Consider the following 26,216-nt stretch of genomic DNA (forward strand, 5'->3'; position numbering starts at 1 on the left):
ACCCTTCCCTCATGGTGCAAATAACCTCGGCTATCAGTCACCTCCAAATACCATACCAGAAGAAAGGATCTAACGTTGACTCACTAGAACCCGAGAAAATATTTAAAATTGTGAACTACAATGAAGGGATTTTACGTAATGATGTCCTTTTCCTATCCCATTCCCCCTCACATAAACTCCCACCTCTGAACTGTCACCCTCCTCCCCACCTGATGACATGATGTGACTCTAGGGCACACCATATCCATCTCTCTGGCTCTTTTCTCCTTTGTCATTCCCCCACACTCCTTACCCCGGGGCATTCTGGCCAGGTTCCCTGGTTGACGATCGCCAAGGGCCTCCGAGAAACAGAAGTTAAAATGTACCCTTATATAGCGGTAAACATTCTCTGAAGCGTCAAGATTCAAACAATGGTTAATAATAGAGATGTGCGAATAGTATCCGCGAATACTCGAATACCTCGAATACTAGAAAGTATTCGATATTCGAGGTTTCGAATAGTTATGCGAAAAGTACCGCCTCGAATACCTCGAATACTTTGAATTTCGCGTCATACACTGTCGCACACACGTCGTTGTTAGTTGACTCGGAAAAATGTAGAGAACTGTAGTCATTTAGTGCTCGCAGCGCCGTTTTACTCAAGTTGACGAATTACATCAAATTCGTGGATTTTAGCGGCGAAAAGAGTTCGTCGAGGGGAACCGAAAACGGTCGGGTGAAAAAATCCGAAAATCCCCGATTCCCCCCACCAGGACTCAGTGCCGTGGGATAGCAACCTTAGGGCATTTCCCACGATCCGCTATCCCCCTCCATTCAGCTCTCGCCTCACCCACTCTGACGCTTTCCTCTTCTCCGAAATCAAACAAAAGGTCCCAGCTCGCGCAGGGATCGCATTACGAAGACCCCTGCTTCGAAAAAAATATCGAGTTACGAGAACAATAAAAACGTGTTTCACGCCCTCCCCCCTTTTCTCACCCACTGACCTTTTTCTGGCTACCTGCTTCGAAGTTCCCCATTTCTGGATGTCAACTGCTGTGTGAGTACCGTGGGATACTTACATTAGCGCATTTCCCAAGATCCGGTATCCCTCTCCATTCAGCACTATCCCCCCCTCTGAGGCTTTCCTCTTCTTCGAAATAAAAAAAGGTCACAGCTCGCGCAGGGATCATATTACGAAGACCTTAGCTTCGAAGAAATACCAAGTTACACGAGAACAATAGAAACGTGTTTCGGGCCCTCCCTTTTCTCCCCCACTGACCTTTTTTTTCCCTAACAGCTTCGAAGTTCCCCATTTCTGTGGAGGTCAACCGCTGCATGAGTCATCTATTAGCACAAAAGGTGTCTAAGAATGACTTTCGTCAATTGATGTCACACCTTTATTGAATATAAATATTAGTAATGTGCGCGTAATTTCAAAAAGAATAAGACCAAACACGACGTATTTCTGAGTTTATTTAATCATTTTACGCAAAGAAATAAATGTCAAAATACGATGGAGACTAAGCATTCTAGCGAAACTCGATATGAGCAGCTGAGCTTCTCGGAAGTTGATGCGGTATTTTTTTCCGAAAACATATATCAAGTTACAATTTATGAGTGGTGCTATAAATCTTTATTGTTACAGTCCCAGACAAAGGGATATTTTCTCAGAATATTTGGTTTCTCCCTGATAGCAATTCCAATTCATCTTCTTATCTCGTGAGAACTCTCAAAGATGGACTGAAAATAATTGAAGAAAATCCGGTGGAAAAGAGCTTGTATTTTGCAAAATGCCTCAGATTGTCAGCTAGCACTTGGCAGCAGGAGTGGGGGTAAAGCGATGTTAGTTGAATTAATTATACACCAAATTGTTTCCATAAAATTAAAATATTCATTAATCAGCTAAATTCCTGTTTGAATCATTTAAAGGAAATCAAAATTACTCCCCAAAATCTTGTGTTGCCTGCTGCATAGGCAACCGAGTCAAACATTCCAGTATTCATCATTGAGTATTCGAGGTATTCGAAATTCGAGGTATTCGAGTATTCGAGCAATGATTTAATATTCGAATTCGATATTCGAATTCGAGAAATCTGCTATTCGACCCATCTCTAGTTAATAATAGAAATCAGTGGAGTTCTGAGTTGATACAAACTGACTGTGGGTTTCTGGTCATTTAAAATCATTAGTTTTCCTATATATGTAGCTGCCCATGTATAGGTAATTTCTTTAAATTGTTGAAACTATCAGGCTCTTTCATGTCATTTTCGGTCCATACCAAAATTGGGATTACAGTCATATTTAGCATGTTACACTTAAAAATGTAAATTAGTTAAATGATTGTTTGTTCATCCACATCAATATGGTGATTGACCTGCTACATAGTATATCTGGTGCTTCCACAAGTGATATTTTAGAAGTAACTGTCCATTAGAACTTTCAAAAACATTACAAATTCAACAATACCTCACTTGTGAAGATAGGTACTAATATTGAGCTACTACATGCCAATTCCACTTTGAACTGGTAGTTACCTTTTGTTGGATATAGCCTGTAGCACTCAGAGGAACATAATAAGTTAAGCAATAGTGTGTTAACTGTCTAAGGTACAATGAGTGAGCAGCCACATACCACATCCAGTTTGAACTGGAAGTGACACTTTAGTTCCATATAGCTTATTAAACTTTAGCAACGGGAGGAGCCATATGATAGTTTGCTTAATTTTAACAGTTCAGCAGTTATGTAGGTAAATGCCGCTCCTGGTCAGAGCCTGAAGTGAAACTTTTGTCGCATAGCGTATTAAACTCATTTAATTTTGGGATGTTGAATGGTAGTTTGCTCACTTAAAATTGTCCAGTGCCTGAGAACTTATGGTATGAACTGGAAGTGAAAATTTGACAAAATACATATACCCTATGTTACTAGTGTTAATGTAAAAACCTATTTTGAAGGGTTTTTCCCTGATTGTACTTGAATTTTCTTTTTCCCTTCAGACAACCTTCCCCTACCTTTTGTGAATATTCTTGTCCATTCTGAACTAGAAGTGAGCATTTGATCTAATATTCTGTTTAAAAAAAAAGTTAATGTAAAAATTCTAAAAATAGTTCATTTAAATCAGTTGAACCATTTGACAGCTACAGTGGAAAAATCATACTTACCCAGGAGCTGAAAATAATACACTTCTGTCCTTGGGCAGCTGTGTAATAATCCTTGCACTGTGGTATTCTGTTTCTTTCGGACAGAGTAAATATTTTTGTTTTTGGAATAGTGCTCTTGGCACATTCAGCACGGAGCACGTCAATTGATGTGGTCCCGCCCAAGCCGAGAAACGGAGCTACTGCGTACGGAGCTAGAACGTACATGACTAATATTCACTTCCGAATCTTCTGATCGTGTGCATGGCTTTCAGCAAGCTTCCCTCTTTCGACCCGTGTGCACCATTTGTAAATAGCAGTATTTGAACGGAAGTTATGGCACGAAAACCTCTCTCTATATTTCTTTTTTATTTTATCGGCCGATTCTGACAACGTTCATTAAAATCGGGCCCACATTGAATGTTTTAAACAACCTTTAGAATCAAGTAGTATTGATTGAATGGTGGAACTTACCTCTAGTTGGTTTACTTTAACAGCTGAAGAATTTTGGAATGTATGATTTTTATGTATACTATTCCCCATTCTAAAATTGCATGCATTAATTTTGTAATTTAGTTCCTGCATCGCCATGTTGATGTTAACCTCTTTATTAAACCATTTTTTGTAACTTTTTTCCAATTCGTAATCATTTAATTATTTTTCTCCCTGATAGTATATGTATGTTATTTTCGCTTCAGGCTACAACAGTGTGATGAAAAGCCTTGAGAATGTTGCTCAGAAACATAAAAAGAAACCAAACTCTAAGATGGGCAAGCTATTGGAATCTAAAGAATCCTTCCGGCAACGTTCTAGTGGCCGACAGAATGCAGGAACATATAATTATAAGGAAATATGTCTTCGTCGACATGAGAATTTTGTCCAGTTAATATTGACTCCTTGTTCCACCAAAATGAAGAACAGTCTTAATGTTCAGGTTGGTGAAGTTAAGTGGGGGTACTACGTAAGGTTATCATTGGCATGTTGTGTTTTTCTTCTGTAATTATAATTCTAATTTTTGATTCAGGTGCTGCATGAATTTCGTGATGCTCTTCAACAGCTCCGTAGGGATGAATGTTGTCGAGTTGTCTTAGTGACCTCTACTGGGAGTTCCTTTTGTCAGGGTTTGGACCTGCATTCTTTACTTCACACCAACATCGAGCGTCGTAAGAAGGCTGCCCTAGAACTATCCGAGGCCCTGAAGTGAGTGTGATGCTTGAATGCTGAGCGTGGTGTATTTTTTGTGTGTATCTTTAGCTAAGTCCCTACTTACGATAACCTATTAAAAGTTTTTCAATTCAGAGAAATCTGCAAAATTTGTTAATGTACACCACCCTTAGATATCATTGATATTAGGGATGGTCGGATCGGATACCTTAGATCCAAATATCGGCAGATATTGCCCTTCACTGGATACTTAAGATCCAAATTTGCTGAAGATATCAGATCTGGATCCAAAATTTTAAATAAATGCTTCAGTGAATGCAGCGTTCCATAGGAGAGAGTGAGAAGAGTTCTGATCCTCTATTCACATGTGCCGCTGCTCTACGATGCTGGTCAAGCTACTTACGAACCATTTTTTTTTAATCTCTCGTAGGGGTTATGCTACAATTTTCAGGCATGGAAAATTTTAAGGCAATATGCAACAGGCACACAGTGTGACTCTTCCCAAGAGATTGGAAAACCTTCAAGGGAATCTCAGTGCCGTAGGATAATAACCACCTCAAAAGTAACTATGTTGCAGAATTCAGAAAACCACTCTCAGCCCTCCATCAGCCCGTGCCTCTAATATAATCACACAGACCATAAATCATTGTCCTCGCAGGAAAATATGAAGTTATACGAGAACAATCAAAGCGTGTTTCATCCCTACCCTGTATCATCAACCGACCTCTTTCGGCCTACCTGCTTCAATTCTCCGTTTCTGGAGAATAAATGTTAGGAGTTCTGGGCCCAAAGTTATCTCAATAGCTTTGGCAATTCGATGGCATGCTCTAAATTAAAAAAAAAGAATGAGGCCAAAGATGACACATTTCTGACGATAATTTAGTTTTTTACAGCTCTAAGTCATTGCCACTAAGTTTTCTAGTTACAACTAGACTACACTAATATTCAACATCGTCCAAACAGCACAATTAAAAAAAAGCATAGCAATAGCCCTCTCGTACAAGTAGAGACGGACAGGGAACGCCAACTGCTTATATCTCGTAGCTCGCCCGGCTTCGCTTTGAAGGCAAGGACATCTCAAAATAGCAAGATCTGACTCTTTCTTCCTTGACTCCCTCATTCGTAGTCTCGTTGCTTGACGGAGGGATCGCACTCCTTCCCCTTAGCCTCGCTTTTACGTGCTTCTGTATCCACCCCTTCCTCTCTAGATCGCTGCGCGGTCGTCTTGTTCTATTCCCGCGCCTCGTCACACATGAAGTCAATATTGTTTATAACGTTGTCAATTATGTTGCAGATTGCACATTTGTAATTTAATTTAATGATATATTGATAAAAATTTATTTCACTATGTGAAAACATTTTTATCGAGATAAGGAGAGCTCATTATATGCCATCTACATGCACTGCGGCATGAAACTATCGCGAGGAGCAAATCCACCTCACCACAACTGAAGCATTTACGGGTGAAACACAAGTCAACATGTAATGAGAAAGTGACAAAATACAAGGGAAACGTGCATGAGGAAAATTAGAAAATATAAATAGCAATCGAATTTACCGTGAAGAAACTTGAATAGTTACTTTGCTTTATAGCAGGCAATTAAAAATGCATTTGGATCCAAAAATATCCGAAGATCCGACATGTGAAATAAAGTATCCGAATCTGAAAAAAATCCTGGATTCGTCCATCCCTAATAAATATTTAAACCCATATTTTGTATACCCTGGTACTAAAATTGTGGAAAATAGAAAAGAAATATGTTTTCAGGAATGATCTGCGTTTAGCCTTCGGATCATCTTGATTTAGTTTTTTATTTATGTATGGACACTTGAAACATTTATTGATATTGAACAATGAACATATGGTAACTTTTTCAAAAAGTTGCCCCTCCCCGAGCCACCTCCAGAACCGATGTAGTTCCTTTGCTTTGTTAAGTTCAAAATGCTATTATTTTTAATTAAGAGTAATTTTGAGCGCTAAAGTAAACTCCTGATTAACCGGGTTAATTTTTGGGAGAGGCAGCTTGAATAATCAGAGTACATGGACAATTAAAATTTCTTTTTCGTTTGTTATAATGTTGATAATTTATGTAAATCAAACAATATATTTGCATGCACATTCACTAATTGTAGGATGTTTCAAGGACTCATTGAGAGCTTTCTTTGCATCACCGGAGATCTTTTTAGGGGTGATAATGTCATTGCACTCATATTCCCACAGCTCCATATACTCCAGTAAACTGTCTATGCGAGCAAGTCGATACTTCCACTGCAAAAACGCTCAACAATAGCCCATTGAGTCAAATCATCTCATCTAGCACTACTAGATGAGCGGATTGGATTCGGTGGGTTATTGTTGAGCGTTTGTGCAGTTGAGGTATCGAAGTGCCTGGCTATGACTCATGCGATCTCTACCTCCTCTGCTTCCACTTTCCCCTTTGCCTTCGCTTCCACTGCTCCCTTCCTCTCCCATGTGACCATGACTAGACTCAATCTGAAAGATGTGCTTACACTTTCGTAGGTTACATTTTCGTAATTTACAGTTGAATGCATCGAAGAATTTTAAAATCAGTTAATAGTTTTTTTCCACCACTCATTGTCTTCTGCAATACTAGAGTGGATGTCCAAATAAACTTGAAATATTCCATGTCAACAATTAAATAAAATAATTACATGTTACAAAGGGAATTTTAATGGAAACAATAGGCCTCGTAGATTCTTGCATAAAAATATGATAACCTGGTGTTTTTGCGTTTCATTTTATTTTTTGCAAAGAACACAGAAAACATCAAGGGAGGGTTTGTGCACAGATAATCCCTGCATGGTTAATCAGGAGTTTATTCTAGTGTTGAACAGATGATGGAATAAAAAAATTAAATTCTTATCTAAATTATAAATGAAAATTCTGAAATATGATGAAATTATTTGCTAATGTTTCATTTTAGATGATAGAAGTGAGTAATACCTATTGTTCAATAACTTGATCTATTGAATTCATGTGCTGTGCAAGAATGAATTGGAAGCATACCATAAAGTTTTGTAACTAATTTAGGAAAAGCTGCACATTTATAAAAATAATTATAAAATCATTTTTGTCCATACGAATCATTTAAAAATTGTTTCTTATTATATTTTCTGTTATTTTAATTTTCAATTGGCCCATAGCACTAGTGTATAGTTTGGCTTAATTGTCATGTTGTCATTAAGACAAATGTCATTAAGTGTTTTCTCCGGTGTTATTTCTTTTTTCTATAAACATCTTGATTTTTTTTATATACCTAGTGATTTTGGTACGAATATTTTGCAATAGCCATCTTTATCCTAACCAAAGTGATTGCTCATTCCATTTTTTCGTGGAATAATCCATTAATTGTTATTTTCTTTTTCTAGGGAGTTCCTGCGGGTGCTGGCCATGTTTAATAAGCCTATAGTAGCTGGAGTACATGGTGCTACTGTTGGACTTGGTGTGACTATGTTGCCATTTTTTGATGTTGTGTATGCCAGTGACAAGGCCACTTTTCACGCACCCTATGCACGTCTTGGCCAAATCCCAGAAGGTGCTGCTGTTCTGACTCTTCCACTTATGCTTGGGAATGCTGTGGTCAGTACCCATCTTATTCTCAGTTGTTCTTTATATGATGGTTGTGCCAAAATTGCCTTCAACCATATTTTTTTCTTTAGTACATATCTTCATATCATCAATTTTGTTTTACTGGGATTTTTCTATTGCCTCTGGGACCAGAAAATTCTTTGTTTGTTCACATTGTTCAATATAGGATACTTTGTGCTACATTCTTCAAGGTTGCACTTCATGCTATAGCACAAGTTGAAATTCCTGGAATTTTTTACTTTTTTGCTTGTATTTTAGGTCCGTGAACCATTTCACAGCCAGCCCATTTTGGGTGGGATTATAAAGAGTGCCTTTGTTATTTTCCAGAATTTGCAAGATTTTAGATTTTAAATTATTATAATTACATACTTAATTTTATCAAATGCAGCTAGTTTTTTTTTAAAAGGTTAAAGATATATTATGAGCTTCGAACCATATATGGGCTATGGGATGGTATTAATGAGACAGCAGCCAGTGAAATAGCTGCAATCATGAAATAAAATAAATGGTTAAAGTCAGGCCAATATACAGTAGAACTTGTTAGGTACGTTTCGGAGGGGACCACAAAAAATGAACGTGCTATCCAGAAAACATGCTAACCAGGCAGGTAGATAATAGCAATGATTGGTTGTTGCACTCAGTGGAAAAGTTGTCATGATTACAATTTTGGAAGGTCTCGTACGGCCGCCTTCCTGAACTCTTTCCACGTTGAAAATCAAGAAAATGAGCACTGCATTGCAAAATCAGTACCACGTGAATGAAAACCACAATGTTTCATAGATTTCCCTGGGACAATTATGCAAAAACAGGACATTTCTCCCGTGATTTGTCATTTCTGAGTGTTAAGAGGACAAGTTATGCTAAGTAATTTCTTCTTTCTCACAGCTTACTCGGAGAATATGATGATAACTCAGAGTATATCATTTGGTTGTTTTAAAACATAATAAAAATTGGCAAAACTTTATTTGCCATAGCTTCTGGCAACCGCCTTACACATTCTATCTTGGAATGAAACCATATTGATTGTTGTTTCGATTGATTTATTAATAGTGATATGGTGATTAATAATGTACTTAGTGATTATTACAAGCACATTTTTATATTTTACAGATTAAATTCACTTTAAAAAATTGTGCACCAATGTGGTGTACTTCCTATTTCTTGTGCTGAGAATAAGTATTTTTGCGTTATGCTTCGCTTGGAGATCCAAAGCATCGTCTGCTTTTGCAACGCTAGTCAAGTAATGATGCACTTACTCCTCACATTGAGAAATCCATATGGATGCATCACAGTCGTAGAAAGAGAGATGTGGAATGAAAGTAAGGTCAATGGCCGATTGCAGTAAAATAAATTATGAATTCGAAGGTTTAAACACCTTTAGAAAATACTAGAAAACGGCTTGTGGGTTGCGTCATGGAAAGTAATTGATCTAACTACCCAGGAAAGTGCCACTATTTAAAACGTACTAGCCAAATAGTTTTACCTGTATTTTGTTTGCGTTTTAAGGAGGAAAATTGTGCTAAAGAGGAACGTACTAACCAAGCTCCACTGTATTGGTCACGTGTATTGGCGTGGTTTTCTCACGACCGGTGAGGGCCAATATATTGGCCTTCTGGCAGTAAAAGAGTGAAAGTGCTGATAAATTGTTGCTTACATATTTTTGATTACTTTGAGGGAAATGTGTAACTGGTTTTCATTTTGTTCCTTCCTGTCTGTGTTTCATGTTTTATGTATGCAGACAAGTGAACTCTTATTTGGGAGTAGGAAGCTTACGGCAAGTGAGGCTCTACACTATGGATTGGTGACGAGAGTTTTCTGGCCAGACACATTCCAAGAAGAGCTTATTCCAAACATAACAGCTATGGCAACCCAATCTTCACAGGTAAGCAATAATAATAGTTTTTGCCACTTAAGTTGTAGTATGTCATTTCTGCAGTACTCAGAAGTTTAGTAGTACAGGCGGTCCTCGACTTTCGTACACTCGACTTTCGTACAATTCGCACTTTCGTACGTTCAAAATTGACACCTTTTACTTGACTTTCGTACGCTAAATTCGGACTTTCGGACGTTGTAATTTTTCTGTAATTTGTGTTGTCTGTAATTTTTTTTAAATTCCCGCGATGTTTATTGCGCATCCCAACATTCAATAGGGTGGTTTCCTATTATTTTTTTATTGCCTATATCGGAAGATTATTACTCCTGGAGTACGTATTTCACGCTTTTAGATTTTTAAATGACGATATCTATTTTTCGCGATTAAATGAAAAGTGAAAATTTTCAAGCGCACGAAAACGCGACGGGTAAGGAAATCTCTCCGTGTGACGTATTTCTGGTTCCCCCTCCCGCCTTGTGAGGTGACCTTGATCGAGGCTCTGAGCGCTGATAGGACGCAGGATCCTAGAGGGTAGCTGAGTACCTTGCTGTATGGTAGCACTTGGCTTAAAAAAGGTTTATTAATACCTTATCAAACGAAGAAAACTTTCCGACCTTAGCCAGTTTTAATAGGTGATTATTAAGTCATGTTTCCCTGAGCTCTGCGCCTCATGCATGCATTGGTAATCTCAGACGATGTATAACTCCTATCTTCTCCTATAGAAACTAGGTCCCTGTGACGTCACGTGGAGTGGCATCCCATGGTCGCCAATCTGGCCCTTTTCAAATGAGGATAAAAATGGACCATTGCCATTCGTCTAAACCGGTATTTCTAAATCGAAATAATTTGTATATTATGAATACAGTAACTGTGGGTAACAAATCGCAATCAATGCCTTTCGGTTTCTTTGGTGAAGGAAACTACCCTATTGTTTCAAATGGCAGTATATGCGAACAATACGAATGTATAGAATGAAGGGAATTGTTGGTAGTTGACTCTAATCTAGGTGATTTATTTGGGAGAGAGACTGCCTGCTATAGGCTTCTTTATCAAGAGAAGAAGAAGGCCTTCATTGAAGATATTTTTCAAAAGAAGTTGACTAGACATCATCAAATAGCTGTCAATAAAACTAGTAAGATCTTCTTTCTAATTGTGTTTTTTCATTTGAGTGCTGTTTAATTCATGCACACCTTCAGCAACGATATTGCACGAAATATCATCCGAATTCCGTTTGTCATTTGTCTTTTTTGAATAACATGCGAAATATACGCGATCACTAATGTTACCTGCCAAATGTCGAATTTTGGTGTAAAAATTAAAAGATATCCAGAGTGCGGGTTCAACAACTACATTTTGTTATGCTTCTTGATATGTCTTTTTATTTATAGTGGACGTAATAAGTGGAATGTCAAATTAAACGCCAAGAGGAAGTTTCACTCGATAGCCAACGGAGTTCTTGTTTTTTAAACTTTTATTTGCATTTTCTGCATATTTTCGAAAGAAATTAGATGATTGAGGAGTTTTATTAACATAATATTGAAATTAAGTCAATTGAAATGAATTCCGTGAAAAAAAAAAAGGTTTAAGTACGTATATTCCGCTCTTTTGGAACGTAACCCCTAATTAGTATGGAAGTCAATGGTTCGACTTTCGTATATTCGACTTTCGTATATTCGACTTTCGTACAAGTTTTCGGGAACGCATTGTGCACGAAAGTCGGGGACCGTCTGTACCCAGTTTGTTGTGCATATAGTATTCTGGAAGAGCATGTGTTTTGTGGCTTAAGTGAATTACCGTATAAGCTTGTGTAAGAGGCGCACCCCTATTTTGAGGAAGGAAGCTATAAAGAAAAAAAAATTTACGGTATTTTTTTTTATCCTATCGTGCGGTTTTGCAGACGTATGCCTGGAATTTCGACAGTTATCGAAATTTCCTCTTTCTCTTTCAGTACTATTTGAAAGAGGAAATTGTTGAAACTTCCACTAATTCTTTAAATATTTTACTAATGACTTCACACAACGTACAGGACAATATTATTTTACTTCAACTCAACACAGTAACTAATAAACAGATTAGATCTCTTAGATACAATATTCAACACTCTCTATTAATTTTTTTTTCTTTGGAAACAACAGAAAACAAATTACATCATTCAACACCATAAAACTTTTCTTGAAAATTACATCACAGAATTAATTCATATAATTATAACCTTAATGCAACAAATTAATCACACATTTACGTTTTAGCAAAAATTAAAATTCCTTCAATTACTTGACAGTAATAAGTTTTTATGTGCATGAAACTTGATACTATTGAGGGGCTTTGTAAATATATCGGCTAACTGATATTGTGTTGGACAGTAATTTAAAGTCACTACTTTTTGTGACACCTTTTCGGAAATGAAATGATATCTTACATCAATGTGTTTACTTCGTCTATTAAGCTGTCCAGTCTCAATTAGTCGAATAGTGCTTTGATTATCCACATGTAAACTTACACTCAATTCTTTACCAATCAATTCTTCAATAAAGGTTTTTGCATATATGACTTCCTTCACACATTCAGCTGCTGCAATATATTCTGCCTCTGTAGTGGAAAGAGCCACAATTGGTTGTTTACGTGACCACCAGGCTACTGGACCTCCACAGAACATCAGGACGTATCCACTTGTGCTCTTCCTAGTCTTTAAGTCACCTGCATAGTCAGAGTCAGTATAAGCAGTCAGAGTCAAGTTTGATCTTCTTTTGTACCGAATACCCAGGTTCTCTGTATTCTTTAAATACTTCAATGTTCTTTTTACATTTTTAATGTCTGTTTTTGTTGGATTTTCTAGACTTCTGCTTTCATAGTTGACTGCAAATGCCATGTCAGGTCTTGTTTTATTCGTCAAATATAAAAGACTACCAACCACTTCTCTGTAAGGAAACTTGAGAACACTTTTATCCCTTTCTTCGTGCTCATCAACTCTTTTCCCAATTTGAAGAGGTGTATCAGCTCCCTTGGTATTTTTCATCTCGAATTTATCTAATATATAATCTGTATACCCCTTCTGAGATAGGAAAATAGAGTCCTTAGTTTTTGTTACCTCTATGCCAATTAAAACCTTTTGGAGATTTTGAAAAGCTCAGAGTTTTCGGATCAGAAGTCTATGCTCATGTGCCATCTCGGAAGAGACAAAAGTGGGATGCCAAGGGAAAAAGAGGGATTTTTGTGGGATATGAAGATTGTTCAAAAGGAGTAAGAGTATTTTTTATGGATAAAAGAACAGTTGAGGTAGTTAGAGATGTAATCTTCATTCCTGAAATTCAAAATAACTTCAAGGAAGAGAAAGAAATTAAAAAGACCATAAAAAGAGCAAAGGTAGAAAATCAAGAAGAAGAAGATGAAGGATTACACTACAATCTTAGAGATAGAAATAAACTTAAAGCACCAGATAACTTGAAGGAATATCAATGTAAAATGGCTTTAATTTCGTATAATGAAGCTGTAACTGGACAGGAAAAAGATAAATGGATAGAAGCAATTGAAGATGAAAAATCGTCGTTGATGAAAAATGAAACATGGAAATATGTCAGTCCTCAAGATGCCAAAGGGAAGAAAATTTTAACCAGTAAATGGGTATTCAAAATTAAAGAAGACGGGAGATACAAGGCTAGATTAGTAGTTAGAGGCTGCGAACAAGAGAGAGGAATTGACTATGAAGAAACCTTCAGCCCAGTGGTGAATACAACATCACTGAGGATACTGTTTGCCATTGCAGCTAAAAATAATTACAAAATGAAGGCATTTGATATTAAAACAGCTTTCCTTTATGGAGAACTAGAAGAAGAAATTTACATGCATGTGCCAGAGGGTTTTAGTGTCAAAAATAAAATTTGTCGTTTAGAAAAATCCTTATATGGATTAAAACAAGCACCCTTGAAATGGAATCAGAGGTTAAAGAAGTTTTTACTGAACAGAGGGCTTTTTCAGTTGAAATCAGAGCAGTGTGTATTCAGAAATGAGAAAAGAACTCTGTATTTAGCTGTGTACGTAGATGATGGGATCATAATAGGAGAAAATGAATCTGATATAGACAGTTTATTATATAGTTTAGGAAAGGAGTTTGAAACAAAGACAAGAAATAATCCAAAGGTTTTAATTGGCATAGAGGTAACAAAAACTAAGGACTCTATTTTACTTCAACTCAACACAGTAACTAATAAACAGATTAGATCTCTTAGATACAATATTCAACAGAAATTTTGATAACTGCGGCGATAATAGCGGCATAAGAGGGAGTAGAAAGAGTTCCGATCCTCTCTTCGCATACGTCATCGCTCTACGTTGCTTGTCCTACTCACGAACAATTTTGTTTAAAAGCTCTCGCAGGAGTATTGCAATAGAATTGCAGCCGTGGAAAATTTTAAGGCAAAACACGGCAGGCACATAGCATGAACCTTCCCAAGAGATAGGACAACAATCGGGGCAATCTCAGCACCTTAGAATAATAACCACGTCGTAGATTTAAGGCCCCTTGCACACACACCGATTTTGGACGGCCGGTAAAATATCGGCCGTCCACACTCCAATAGTGAACGATGGGAGAGCATTGGAGCTTGCACACGTACCGAACACGCGCCGGCACCGGTTAAATGCCGGTTAGCCGCCGGCCATTGTCACTGTGGATCGCCGTCGCCGGCTCAAAAACATAGCAACTTATCGTTTGACCGGTAAAAATCCGGCGTGTGTGCAAGCATCGCTTCGCCGGTAAAATATCGGCCGATATTTTACCGGCCGTCCAAATTCGGTGTGTGTGCAAGGGGCCGTTTTTTTCCTTTCCGGGACTCCATAGGAAAATAGGAAATTATCAAGTTACAGGGGATCAATGGAAACGCGTTTCATCCCTACCCTATCTCACCAACTGACCTTTTTCTGTCTACCAGGTTCAATTCTCCGAGTTTCTGGAGGTCAAAAGCTAGGTGAGTCACCTTCTGAGCTCGAAAATATATCTCGATATCTTTCAGCAATTGTATGACACGCACGAGGTTATAAAAAGAATTAGACCTAACGCGACGTATATCTGACAGCATTTAAGTTTTTTGAGCTCTAATTGATTGACACAAAGATTTATAGCTAAAACAAGGCTACTAATATTCAACTTAGTCCTAACAGCACAATTTCGGAAGAAACAAGCGTAGCATAAGCGCATTCAAACAAGACAAGACGGACTGGAAACTTCAGGCAACACAAACTGCATATATCACATTGCTGTGCCTTCGCCTCTTCACTTTAAAGGCAACGACGTCACATGCAAGATCGGACGTGTTCTTCCCTTGCTCCTTCGCTCATAGCCTCGTAGCTTGAAATATGGAGCGCGCTCCTTCCCCTCGACCTCTCCTTCAGCGCTAGTCCAACAATGAACACACTCGTTCGAATTTTTTAAACCGCAGGTTTTGACACCAATATAATTTTCAGTTGCAAAAATCCTCATATTAGCGTCTGAAGATAATTTTTGATAAATCAGGTGCTCAGCGTAATGGAAATTGCTCGGCAAGACAGATGTTGACGAATCAGGTATGTCCTTCAAAACTACGTGTTTCTATACGTTTGATAAGCGATTACTATATGCAGTATAAATGCCGCGGGATATAAATGACTCGTGGCAGTAAATTTAGCGCGCGCTCCGGAGCGAATCACCCCGCGCGATCTTTTCAATATTCACCTCTGGGGTACCGACGTGACGGCGCGATGCTTACAAGAAATTCAAACAGGAGCATTTTAAAAATACGTCACTAAGGGAGAAACTCCCCTACCTGCCGCTTGATTTTGACCCAGGGTTTCAGATGACTGACTCACGCTGTAAACCAAGACCCCTCAGTTCCCCTTGGACTTGCGACCGGGTAGGGGAGGGGGGGAAGATTAGAAGTTTGTGTAAGAGGCGCACCCCCATTTTCGGCTGCAATGTTTGGGAAAAAAGGTGCGCCTCTTACACGCGCTTATACGGTATAAAGAATTATTTTGCTCGTAAATGGACTTCACTTCTTTCACTATTTATTCCTGGTGATGTGAAGAAAATTAGGGCTATTTAGTTCAATTTCAATGGAGGTTACCATCACGGAAATCTAATCATAACTATTACCACCGAAAATTAAAGCATTACATTGTGAGGGGTAGGTTTTCGGAGATGGAGCAACAGTGAAAGGGTTAATGCTGTGTATCTACACCCATGCCTCGCATAGCTCAATTTCAATTAGTGCAATTTCGATATACATAGTGCAAATTTTTCCTTGGGGAAACATCGCAAAGCAGTGTAGCATAATCAAAAAACTTTAACGCTCTCATGATAAAACATGAACTTCCGCCAGGTACACACGAAATTGCTATCATTTTACGCATATTAATAGTATTGCTTGCCTCAAATCTTCTTTTTTGTTTATATATCAATTGAAATCCATTTCTGTGCAATGGCCAAAAGCATTACTCGTCATTGGGTCCAGATAGCCGGCCTACCGAAGTAATTTATCTCGTCTCCTTAACAGAATGAGTAAATTTAGATCATTAATTGAGCGTGGGGCTAGTGGAAATGAGTTATTTTTAAGCAATACTGGTTGAGACGTAATTTTTGCCGTCATAGGTTATCTGGCGATTGACTTCCAGGTAGAGGGTCTACTCTAAAGCCTTCAAGGTCATCGGTATTCACGGGGGAGAAATGGAGCGGTGGCCGAGTTGTGTATGAATAGAATCAACTTATACAAGGGTCCGCTATAGAATCTCAAACACATTGACTTCATTCCCTCACAGCAGTCGTAGACCCTCTGCGTCTCAGTGCAGCAGTATAAGGTGATTTCGATAGAGCCATACAGAGTAAAAACCAAGACAACAATAGCAAAAAATAGGAATGCTGGTAAAAAAATCAAGAAAAACTATAAACCTAGAAGAGAAATTGAAAGTGATCAAATGCTTTGAAAAAGGAGAGCGTCAAAGTGATATTGCGCGGAAGTTAAAACACACGATGCCTTATTCTGAATAAAGACGAAGTTAAAACAGTAACCTCAGCCGCACCAACTTCAACCAAGCGGTCTACACATACGGAAAGTTCATTGTGAAATGTGTACCAAAAAGACGAGGGTGGTAATCAGGCAAGCAGGTATTTTCAGTGCGTCAATATCTGGTAAATCTGCAAGTGTTGATATTGCAGTCACCGCAATATTTTCTGATGAACTCCAAGCTGTGATTGAAAGTGGTTCCTTTCCCCCTCAACTAGTTTTTAGTGTTGATGAGACGATATTGTTTTGGAAAAGAATGCAATCTCGTTCATTCATTTTCAGGGAAGGAAAACCTGGGTCAGGTTTCAAGGCATTTAAAGAGCACAAGAAAATCACTTACTTTAATTATGGAAAATAACTTCTGGAAGTTGTCTATGAAAAGCAAAGGACAGTTAATGAAACACGAGAAGTACATTTATTGTTTAAAGAAACTTTTATTTCATGATAATGTGACAGAGTTTCACCATTTCATTGGTAATACGAATACACAGCAAAACAGTCTGCACACAATTAACAAGTGACATTGCAAATCGGTTCCGCTGCCAACACACACACAAGCTAAACCTATTTCAATAATAGAGGTAAATCCATAAATGATGTATGTACTAGCACATACCATAAAAATATAGTGGGGAATAGGCAAATACAACAATCATAAACTGGAAGTCACTATCATTCTTATATTCATCGCATACAACTTACTATAACAGAGCTCGTTATGATGAAAACAACTATTTATTCACTAATTTAAAGCCTGAAATTAGACCACGAAAGTGACACAGGTGACTTTTCTCACTACTATTCATTGATATAATAGAAAAACAAACTTCATACACAGTTTTGATCTTGATAGCTAGTGAATTTCATATCTACAGTTAACAACGGTCGTGAACATGCCACTGACAATTTTTACATTACTGTCAGACACAGGGTTGATTGATTTAAATCACTTTGATTTAAATCATAATGTGATCTATATGTTTGATTTTTAAAGAGTGAAGAAAAGGAAGCTGTAAGTGCATAATTTTGATTTTTATTTCTTAATTAATACAATGAATCGACAGTTATCAGCACAATGGTGGCTCTTAAATAGAAATGATACTGTAGGAATGCATTTAACATGAGAATTTAAAATAATGGCTTTGGTTAGAATACTAGAGTATCTGTTGAAAAAAAAATTGTTTTCTGATTTAACTTCTAAGCGTAGGCACCATACAAAGTTGCAATTACAGAATTTTTCTAAACTTCATATGCTTTAGAACCGCATAATAATGCACATTTGATACTTCCAATGGCAATGTTATATTATGCTGGTGTAATTTTTAATTTGATACCATTGGCATTTCCATAGTTCTCTCCCCTGATTGACTAAATGTTGTTTTAAGTTTAGAGTATGTTGCCTCTTATTGTTTCTGCAAACGATCATTCTCCAATATGCTGCCCAAATAGTTAGTTTTGCAAATAACTGAATTTTTTATGAATGGAGAATCATAAAAATCTCATTTAAATCAATAAAATCCGATTTAAATCAATAAAATCCGATTTAAATCAATAAAATCTGATTTAAATCAAAAAAATCAACAAAAATGATTTTTAAAAAATCATGATTTTTATCAACCCTGGTCAGACATTTATCGATAGGGTAATAGCACTTTACAATTCAATGACGATGGAACACTGATAATTACAACTCTTGGCCGATATTTTTCAACCTTGTTGAACTTTGTGCATTACAAGCACTGGCACTGTGATTATAAGCAGTAGCTTAACTTGTAGTAGTATGTAGGGACTTGTCACGTTGAAAATAACACTATTTTGGCACAAAAGATGTTCCTAAAAATCTCCAATCCGTGAGCAAAAGTTGCATTGACTGGAATTCACCTTTTAATACAAGCACAGGCCGTCCTAAACGATGAATTTTCCGGTACCTACAAATAAATGGATGAAGTTATTTCACATATATCAAAGCTTAGCGGACATTAGAAAGCCAACAAAATTGTTCTAATTACAGTGGAACTTGGTTATAATGGCATCGACTGTAACGTCAACTCTGGTTTAACGTCACATTTTATACAGACCAGATAAAATTGAACATTTTATGTTGTACGAAAACCCGTTTATATCGTCAACAAATATTGCCACCCTCGGGTATAGCGTCAAAAATTTTGCTGTTCTTAGGTTGCAAAAGTGGTAGTGTGATTGTATTATGTCCCAAAGTTCATAGAAACCATGTGTAGAAACATCAAAAGCAAAAACAGGTCACAAGCTGGACGTTGAGCAGGTGACGGGATGCAACTCTTTTGTTTAATTGGTGTCTGGAGGGAGCGGGGGCTGTCCCGCATACCTGGGTGTTATCCCTTCCCAACCCTACATTCTACAAGGTCACTGACACAGGCACACTGTATTGTATTGTTTGTTTCATTAGTTACGGTAGATCATCAGTCACATCACTACCTACCTCCGTGTGAGCATCGCGTATGTTGACAGTTGTTTTATACGTCGTTAGTTGTGTTTTGTTTGTGCAATGTCAAGTTGTGGTGTCACTCAGATTTAAGGCTGCTTTTTTTATAACATCACTTGGATATAACGTTAAAAATCTTCTGGTCCCCTTGATGACGTTATAACCAAGTTCCACTGTATATACTTAAATGAATGAGATGCCGTCGATAACATCAATTAACGTATTCACCTTCCAACAGCTGTGGCTCAGACTCCTACACCGATGTTATTAAGGTATTATAAACATTTTTGTTTTACTGCTCCAGTTTTATATTTTATGCCCTTACTCAGATATTAGTATCATAAATAATACAAAATGTGAGGGCTTCTGAGCCTCTATCATTGGATATTTTGCTTTAAATTGAAAATAATCAACACATCTCACAAACGAAGCTCTTACAACTGCTGGCAACTATTACAAACAATCACAACAATAGCTTCGTGTGGTGTTTAGACACCTATGACGTCATCGAGGCTTTGTCGGCAGTAGCTTGGGGGGTGAGGGAGTTTTTAGTGGGCTTTAAAATTCGTTATATTTATCGTTGAATATCTCGCAAAAGATAACTCAGATTTACATGCTGTTTTCTTTGTTGAATTTAGAAAATAATTTTCTGTCCGTCTGTTAAATCAAAAAAATGCATGCAAGTTCCACATTGAAACTTGATTGGTACTTATGCATGCTGTACAATGAATTGAAGACTCATCATCACTGGTCAACAATCCTAGGATTGGTTTGACGCAGCTCTCCACTCAGTTCTCCTATCAGCTAATCTTTTCACACCTACGTATTTCTTCTCTTTCACATCTCTCTTTACTTGTTCCATATATTTTGTTCGAGGTCTTCCTTTTCCATTCTTGCCTTCCACCTGTCCTTCGACGATTGTCTTCATCAGGCCATCATGTCTCAAGATGTGGCCTATAAGGTTGTTCCGTCTTTTTATTAAGGTTTTCATGAGGCTTCTCTTCACTCCTACCCTTCTTAGGACTTCCTCGTTACTAACTCGGTCGATCCATTTGATTTTCATCATTCTTCTGTAGCACCACATTTCAAAGGCCTCTATCCTTGCTTTCTCCGCTGCGGTCATTGTCCATGCCTCACTTCCGTATAGGAGCATACTCCAGATGTAGGTTCTTATAAATTGTTTCTTTACTTCCATATTTAAGTTTCCCGCTGTAAGCAGGTCTCTCTTTTGGTGGAATGCTCTCTTCGCCTGGGCTATTCTGCTGATAATTTCTTTCTTACTTCTCCCGTCACTAGTTATCTTGCTTCCCAAATAACAGAATTCATCCACCTCTATCAGTTTTTGCCTCCCTATTTTAATGTTGGTCTTGACTTCTTCTCTTCTGCTGCATACTAAGATCTTGGTTTTCTTCGTGCTTATTTTCAGTTGATACCAACTCATTACCCTACCCATATTAACCAGAATATTTTTCAAATCCTGCTCTGTTTCTGCTATAACGGCTATGTCATCCGCAAATCTTAGCATGCTAATTTTTTCTCCATGGATATTCACTCCCAATTCCTTTTCTTTGATTTCATCAATGGCTTTTTCAATGTAAACGTTGAAAATTACGGGTGACAATGTACAGCCTTGTCGCACACCTTTCTTAATTCTTGCTTCTTCACAGCTGGGCCCTGATTTTATCACGGCTACTTGGTTTTTGTATAAACTGTGGATGATTCTTCTGTCATTATAAAGAACCCCAATTTCCTTTAGGATTCCAAGCATTGTGCTCCAATCCACGTTGTCAAATGCTTTCTCTAAGTCCACAAACGCAATGAATGTTGGCTTGTTCTTTTCCATTCTCTTCTCTGTGAGCAGTCTTAGGGCCAATATTGCTTCCCTTGTGCCTTTGTTTTTTCTGAATCCAAATTGGTCCTCATCCAAGTACTCTTCTGCTTTTCGTTCTATTCTTCTATAGGTGATCCTTGTCAGTATCTTTGACGCATGTGTAGTAAGGCTTATGGTCCTAAAATCTTCGCACTTCTCCACTCTTTTCTTCTTAGGAATAGGGATTATAATGTTCCTCTCGAAATCCTTTGGTATCTCACCTGTCTTATACATTTCACTAATGATTTTGTATAGCTGGTTCAACGTCTTCTCTCCTGAATTTTTAATTAGTTCTGCAGGAGTGTCATCAATGCCAGACGCTTTATTTATCCTGAGGTCTCTTACAGCCGCATCAAATTCCGATCTTAAAATTGGGGCTCCCATGTCATCGGCATCCACTTCCCTCTCATTTTCGATAGCATTCATTCTGAGGCGACTTCCTTTGTACAAATTTTCCAGATATTCCTTCCATCTCTTCCCTTTTTCTTCGTTTTCAATCAATAGTTCTCCGTTTTTTTCCCTAAGGGTATTACATCTTACTTTCCTTTTTTACACCTTACCTTCCTAGCTTTCCTTAAAGTGGTTCCTCACTATCCTATAAGCAGCCTCTACTTTTCCATGTTTAAGATTGTTTTGCACGTCTTCGCAAATGCTTTTCATCCACATTTCTCTAGCCTTCCGCGCTTTGCAACATATTTCGTTCCTTATTCTCTTGTGACGATTCTGTCCTTCCTCTGTTTTCGCAGCCTTGTATTTTCTTCTTTCTTCAATGAGATCTAATACTTCCTGCGTGATCCATGGTTTTTTCATAACGACTCTTCTTTTACCAAGAACTTCCTCAGCTGCCGCCTGCAGACCACTTCTAATGGTTTTCCAACTCTCTTCCATTGGTTTGTCAATTGAAGAATGTTACTTATAAAATTTACATTAATTGTGGCTTATGAAGTCAATATTGGGCCATTCCATGAAAATAGGTAACTTTTGGAAATAAGAATATTTTTTTATATTTAACTTATTATGTCATGATTGTCTTCTTATAAGGCTATATTATGAGTGTTTACTAAGAATTAAGTATCAGTCAAATATGCTTAAATATGTAGGTAACCTTGGTTCAAAGTCGACTCTTCATCAGCTGTTCAAAAATTACCATTTTCATAGGTTGTGTGGCCATATCAATACTTCAGTAAATGCTAATTTATTTTTCTTGGTAGTTATAGTATCAAAATATAGTGCCATATAAGAGCTTCTATCACTAAGTTATATTAATTTTGCAATAATATAATGGTAAAACACAGTGTTTAAAAATACATTGTTTCTTTGTCCCGTACGTAACATAAAATAGATATTTTCTTTTTTCACTAAGTTTATTGACAGACAGTTACTCAAAATATGATTTTCTAATCAGTTTTTGTGTCAAACTAAATGATTATAATGTTAAAAAATATTAATTGAATTTAAACACCCTAATGTTCAAAATCTTTCTGTCCCGTATGTAACGTTACGTACAGGACATTACACAAAATAAGGTGCAATACACATAAAAATGTATTCACTGTGTCATATCATGACTAAATGTTGATAATATTTAACTCCAAAAAAGAAAATGAAGCCATGTTTACATTGAGGCCAGAAAAATCTAGGTCTATGGTACAGTAAAATTCGGTTATATCGTGGGTCTAAGGGGACGTAGTTTACACCCGCGTTATTGGACAACCGCGTTATTACGGGAAAGTGCGTGGGAAGCAATAAAAAAACCCTTAAAGGTAATTTTTAAAACAAATTTATTTGCGCAATACATTATTAAAATATTTATTTTGTGATTTAGACGCTCTACTTTAACGGGAGTTACTAAAATACTCAGATATTTTCTTTTGCCCCGATAGTTGATGGCGTTTCTTTTTCACTTAATTTTTTATGCTTTGCAAGTGCAACAGATGAATACTATCGCAATCACTTTGTCCCTCCAACCAATTCATCATTTCACTTATATTATGTAATAAATGGCCAATTTTTGGCATCTCGACCTCACATTCGTCTTCTTCATTCTCGCTCTCATCTTCCGATGATGCAGCTGTTTTTGCACGGCTCTGGACTGCAGCCACTATTTCTTCGTCACTCTTATAAGCAGATACAGGAGTTTCCTCGTCTTCGCGAACCCAGGCCTCGAGATCACTCACAAATAGTTTATTAGAAAGAACATCTGAAGCTTCACGTGCGTCCTCTTCCGTGAAAACTAAAAACTCGTCTTTGTCTTCCATGCTATCGCCCGCTGTATACTCGCACTTTAACCAGCAATTTAGAAATGTAGCTGAAGTTATTTTCTTCCATGCCAATCCAATATTATAAGCCATATTCTTCAGGGTGACTGTTTTCAGATATTCTTGTACCTGCAGTTCTGAATTTATGACACTAGTGAGCAATTCCCGCCGATAGTGGGCTTTAAATGCTCTGATTATCCCTTGATCCATGGGCTGAATAAGAGCTGTCGTATTTTTTGGTAAGAATGAAGCCACTATTTTACCATCCCTCGATATCAAAAGCTCAGAAGATGGATGGGCCGGACAGTTATCTAACAGAAGTAGTGCCTTCTCTTCTAACTTTTTTGATCTTAAGTGGCTCTTAACCGATGAAACAAAATCTTCATTGATCCAAGATAAAAAAATGTCTCGAGTCATCCAGGCATTCTGACTGTTTTTGTAATTTATGGGTAGTGCTGTCATATTTACGTGCTTGAAGCACCGAGGACTTTGATTTTTACCAATACACAGAGGTTTTAACTTGTGACTTCCTGATTTGTTCGCGTGCAGTAATAAAGTCACTTTTTCTTTGCTCATTTTTATTCCGGATTTATTTGCCGACTTCTTAATATCAAGTGATTTGTTGGAAGCAATCTGTAGTAGAGAGCGGTTTCATCGCAGTTATACAATTGCTCTTCAGTGTACTCACCCTCATCAATCATCTTGCGTTAAGTCCCACAGAATTCTCTAGCTGCTTCACTGTCACTGGAACGAGATTCTCCTTGCATGTTAGCTTGCGCTATCCCCTGGCAAATTTTCCACCTCGATAGCCAGCCAGCAGAAGCAACAAAATCATGAGCACCACCTATTTGTTTATTTAATTTAATTGCCTGTGCTTGTACAAGTGGACCGGATAATGGAACACCTTCACTGTGCTTCTGAACAAACCATGTAAATAAACATTCATCCACATCACCAGCAGCACTCAATCTGGCCTTTTTTCTATCGAGTCCTATTTCGTCATCCATTTGATCAACAAATGATCGTAATTTATCTTCTTCTTTCATCCAACCACGAATAGTTCCTTCAGGAACTTATAACTCCCTGAATAAACTATATTTTGAATCACCGCGTTTCACTCTGTCGATTATGCCCAACTTTTCTTTAATTGTGTAAGTTTTCCTTTTTGCAGACATCGTTTTAACCCTAAAATCAATGAAAATTTTTGTAAAAAAGTCATTTAATATTCATATTAAGCCTAAGACAAGGGTAAAACAGCTCATTCATCATTAAATGCTCGAAGCCTGTAGGCATTGAGTACCTACCTTGGTTTGAGTGCCACGGTGCGAACGTACGAAAGAGAATAATCTCAATCTCCCTAAATCTCGAAAATTATTATAGCCGTGCAACACACTTTTCAGCTCGAGTTCACGAGACACAATGACCGATCAGGAATTACAGAGTTTTTTAATGGCTACGAAACAATGTATGGAATACGTCGCCAACCGCGTTAAAAACAGTCGCTTGAAGTAGTGCCGTTGCAACGGGTCGGTAGTCACGCCGAGATGAAATTCGCCACAAAGTTACCTACCTCAAAAAAAAAGGTCAATGTAATCATTTCGGGGGACATGGTGAGACCCCCGGTATATCCGAAACCGCAGTAAAGTGAGGCGCGTAATAACCGAGATGAAATTCGCCACAAAGTTACCTACCTCAAAAAAAAAGGTCAATGTAATCATTTCGGGGGACATGGTGAGACCCCCAGTATATCCGAAACCGCGGTAAAGTGAGGCGCGTAATAACCGGAATTTACTGTAATTAAAAGTTAAAATAGTGCTCTGGGCTCTCAAAGATGGGGAGTTTTGCATCAGTTAGTAGATGGGCCAGGTTTTACGTTTATGTCATAAAATTACGAAGTGGCAGAGGAGTAGGTGCTGTGGTTGAAAGTATGCATTGTAGTAAACAGAAGAACAAGTGAAATTTTAGGTGCATAGAGGGAGGGTAGAGAGGGTTAATATAAGTAAGGTGAAGGAAATGGTAAAACATGATTGTTTAACTCCTATGTTTTATTTGATTTTGTCACTCTCCAGTTCTTCAAGACAGAAAGTAGGAACTTAGTTTCTTTTGTCTCAGTGTGTGGTAGACCTCGGATGTGAAATCACTGGGATAGTTGTTCTCGATTAGATGTTTGGTGATACTAGAATCTACAGTCACCTTTAGCCAGCATGTCATACATGTTTCAGTGCACGAGTGATTATAGCACATGCTGTTTTTGTGACTGATTACTACAAGGGGATCAAGGTCATAAAATAATCAATATGGACCACATAAAGTATTTTTATTTAGGTAAGTTTAAAACAGCACCACAGAGTAATGCTTGAAACTTTTAAGATTAGAAATTTAATGTTTTTTCAGAATTTAAATGGTGGTGGAAGAGCCTAAGTCAACTGCTGATGCTAGAGGAAAGAAAATGGGTGGTAGTCTCAAAGCAAATGATCATAATGGGTTCTTAAAAAAGAAAGGAAGACAATAAATTCATTAAGAAAAAAAAGCAGAGAGAAAATATTACTGACAAAGAAAAAGTAAGAAAGGGACAAAACGACAGTGAAGAGCAGGCAAACTTAAGCTAAAAAAATCCAGCTCACAACAGTTCTCCTGAATGAAATTCTGGAGAACTGATGTGGTTGGGGGGATAAATTCCCTCCCCCCCCCCCCCCCCCCCCAAGAGCTCAGATAAATTTTTAAGTTTAATCTAATTTAGTTAATTGGATTAATATTATTAATAGAATAGTGAAAGGATTAATAAAATATCCCTCAGAAAGCCGTAAAACTCCCCATTTTGAACCATTTATCTTAA

General features: G+C 37.6%; 1 protein-coding gene across 4 annotated transcripts in view; it reads left to right on the forward strand.

Annotated features, from left to right (window-relative positions):
- The window catches only part of LOC124163918, a 71,847-nt gene that overhangs the window by 33,902 nt on the left and 11,729 nt on the right, over positions 1–26,216 (forward strand). For all 4 annotated transcript variants that reach the window (XM_046541026.1, XM_046541030.1, XM_046541029.1 and 1 more), the window contains 4 exons: positions 3,812–4,047; positions 4,138–4,313; positions 7,668–7,878; positions 9,626–9,769. In XM_046541026.1, coding sequence (XP_046396982.1) covers positions 3,812–4,047; positions 4,138–4,313; positions 7,668–7,878; positions 9,626–9,769 — 767 coding nt within the window. The remainder of the gene's footprint in view (positions 1–3,811; positions 4,048–4,137; positions 4,314–7,667; positions 7,879–9,625; positions 9,770–26,216) is intronic.

This window comes from Ischnura elegans, chromosome 8 (genome assembly GCF_921293095.1).
Source record: "Ischnura elegans chromosome 8, ioIscEleg1.1, whole genome shotgun sequence".
NCBI classification, from domain to species: domain Eukaryota; kingdom Metazoa; phylum Arthropoda; class Insecta; order Odonata; family Coenagrionidae; genus Ischnura; species Ischnura elegans.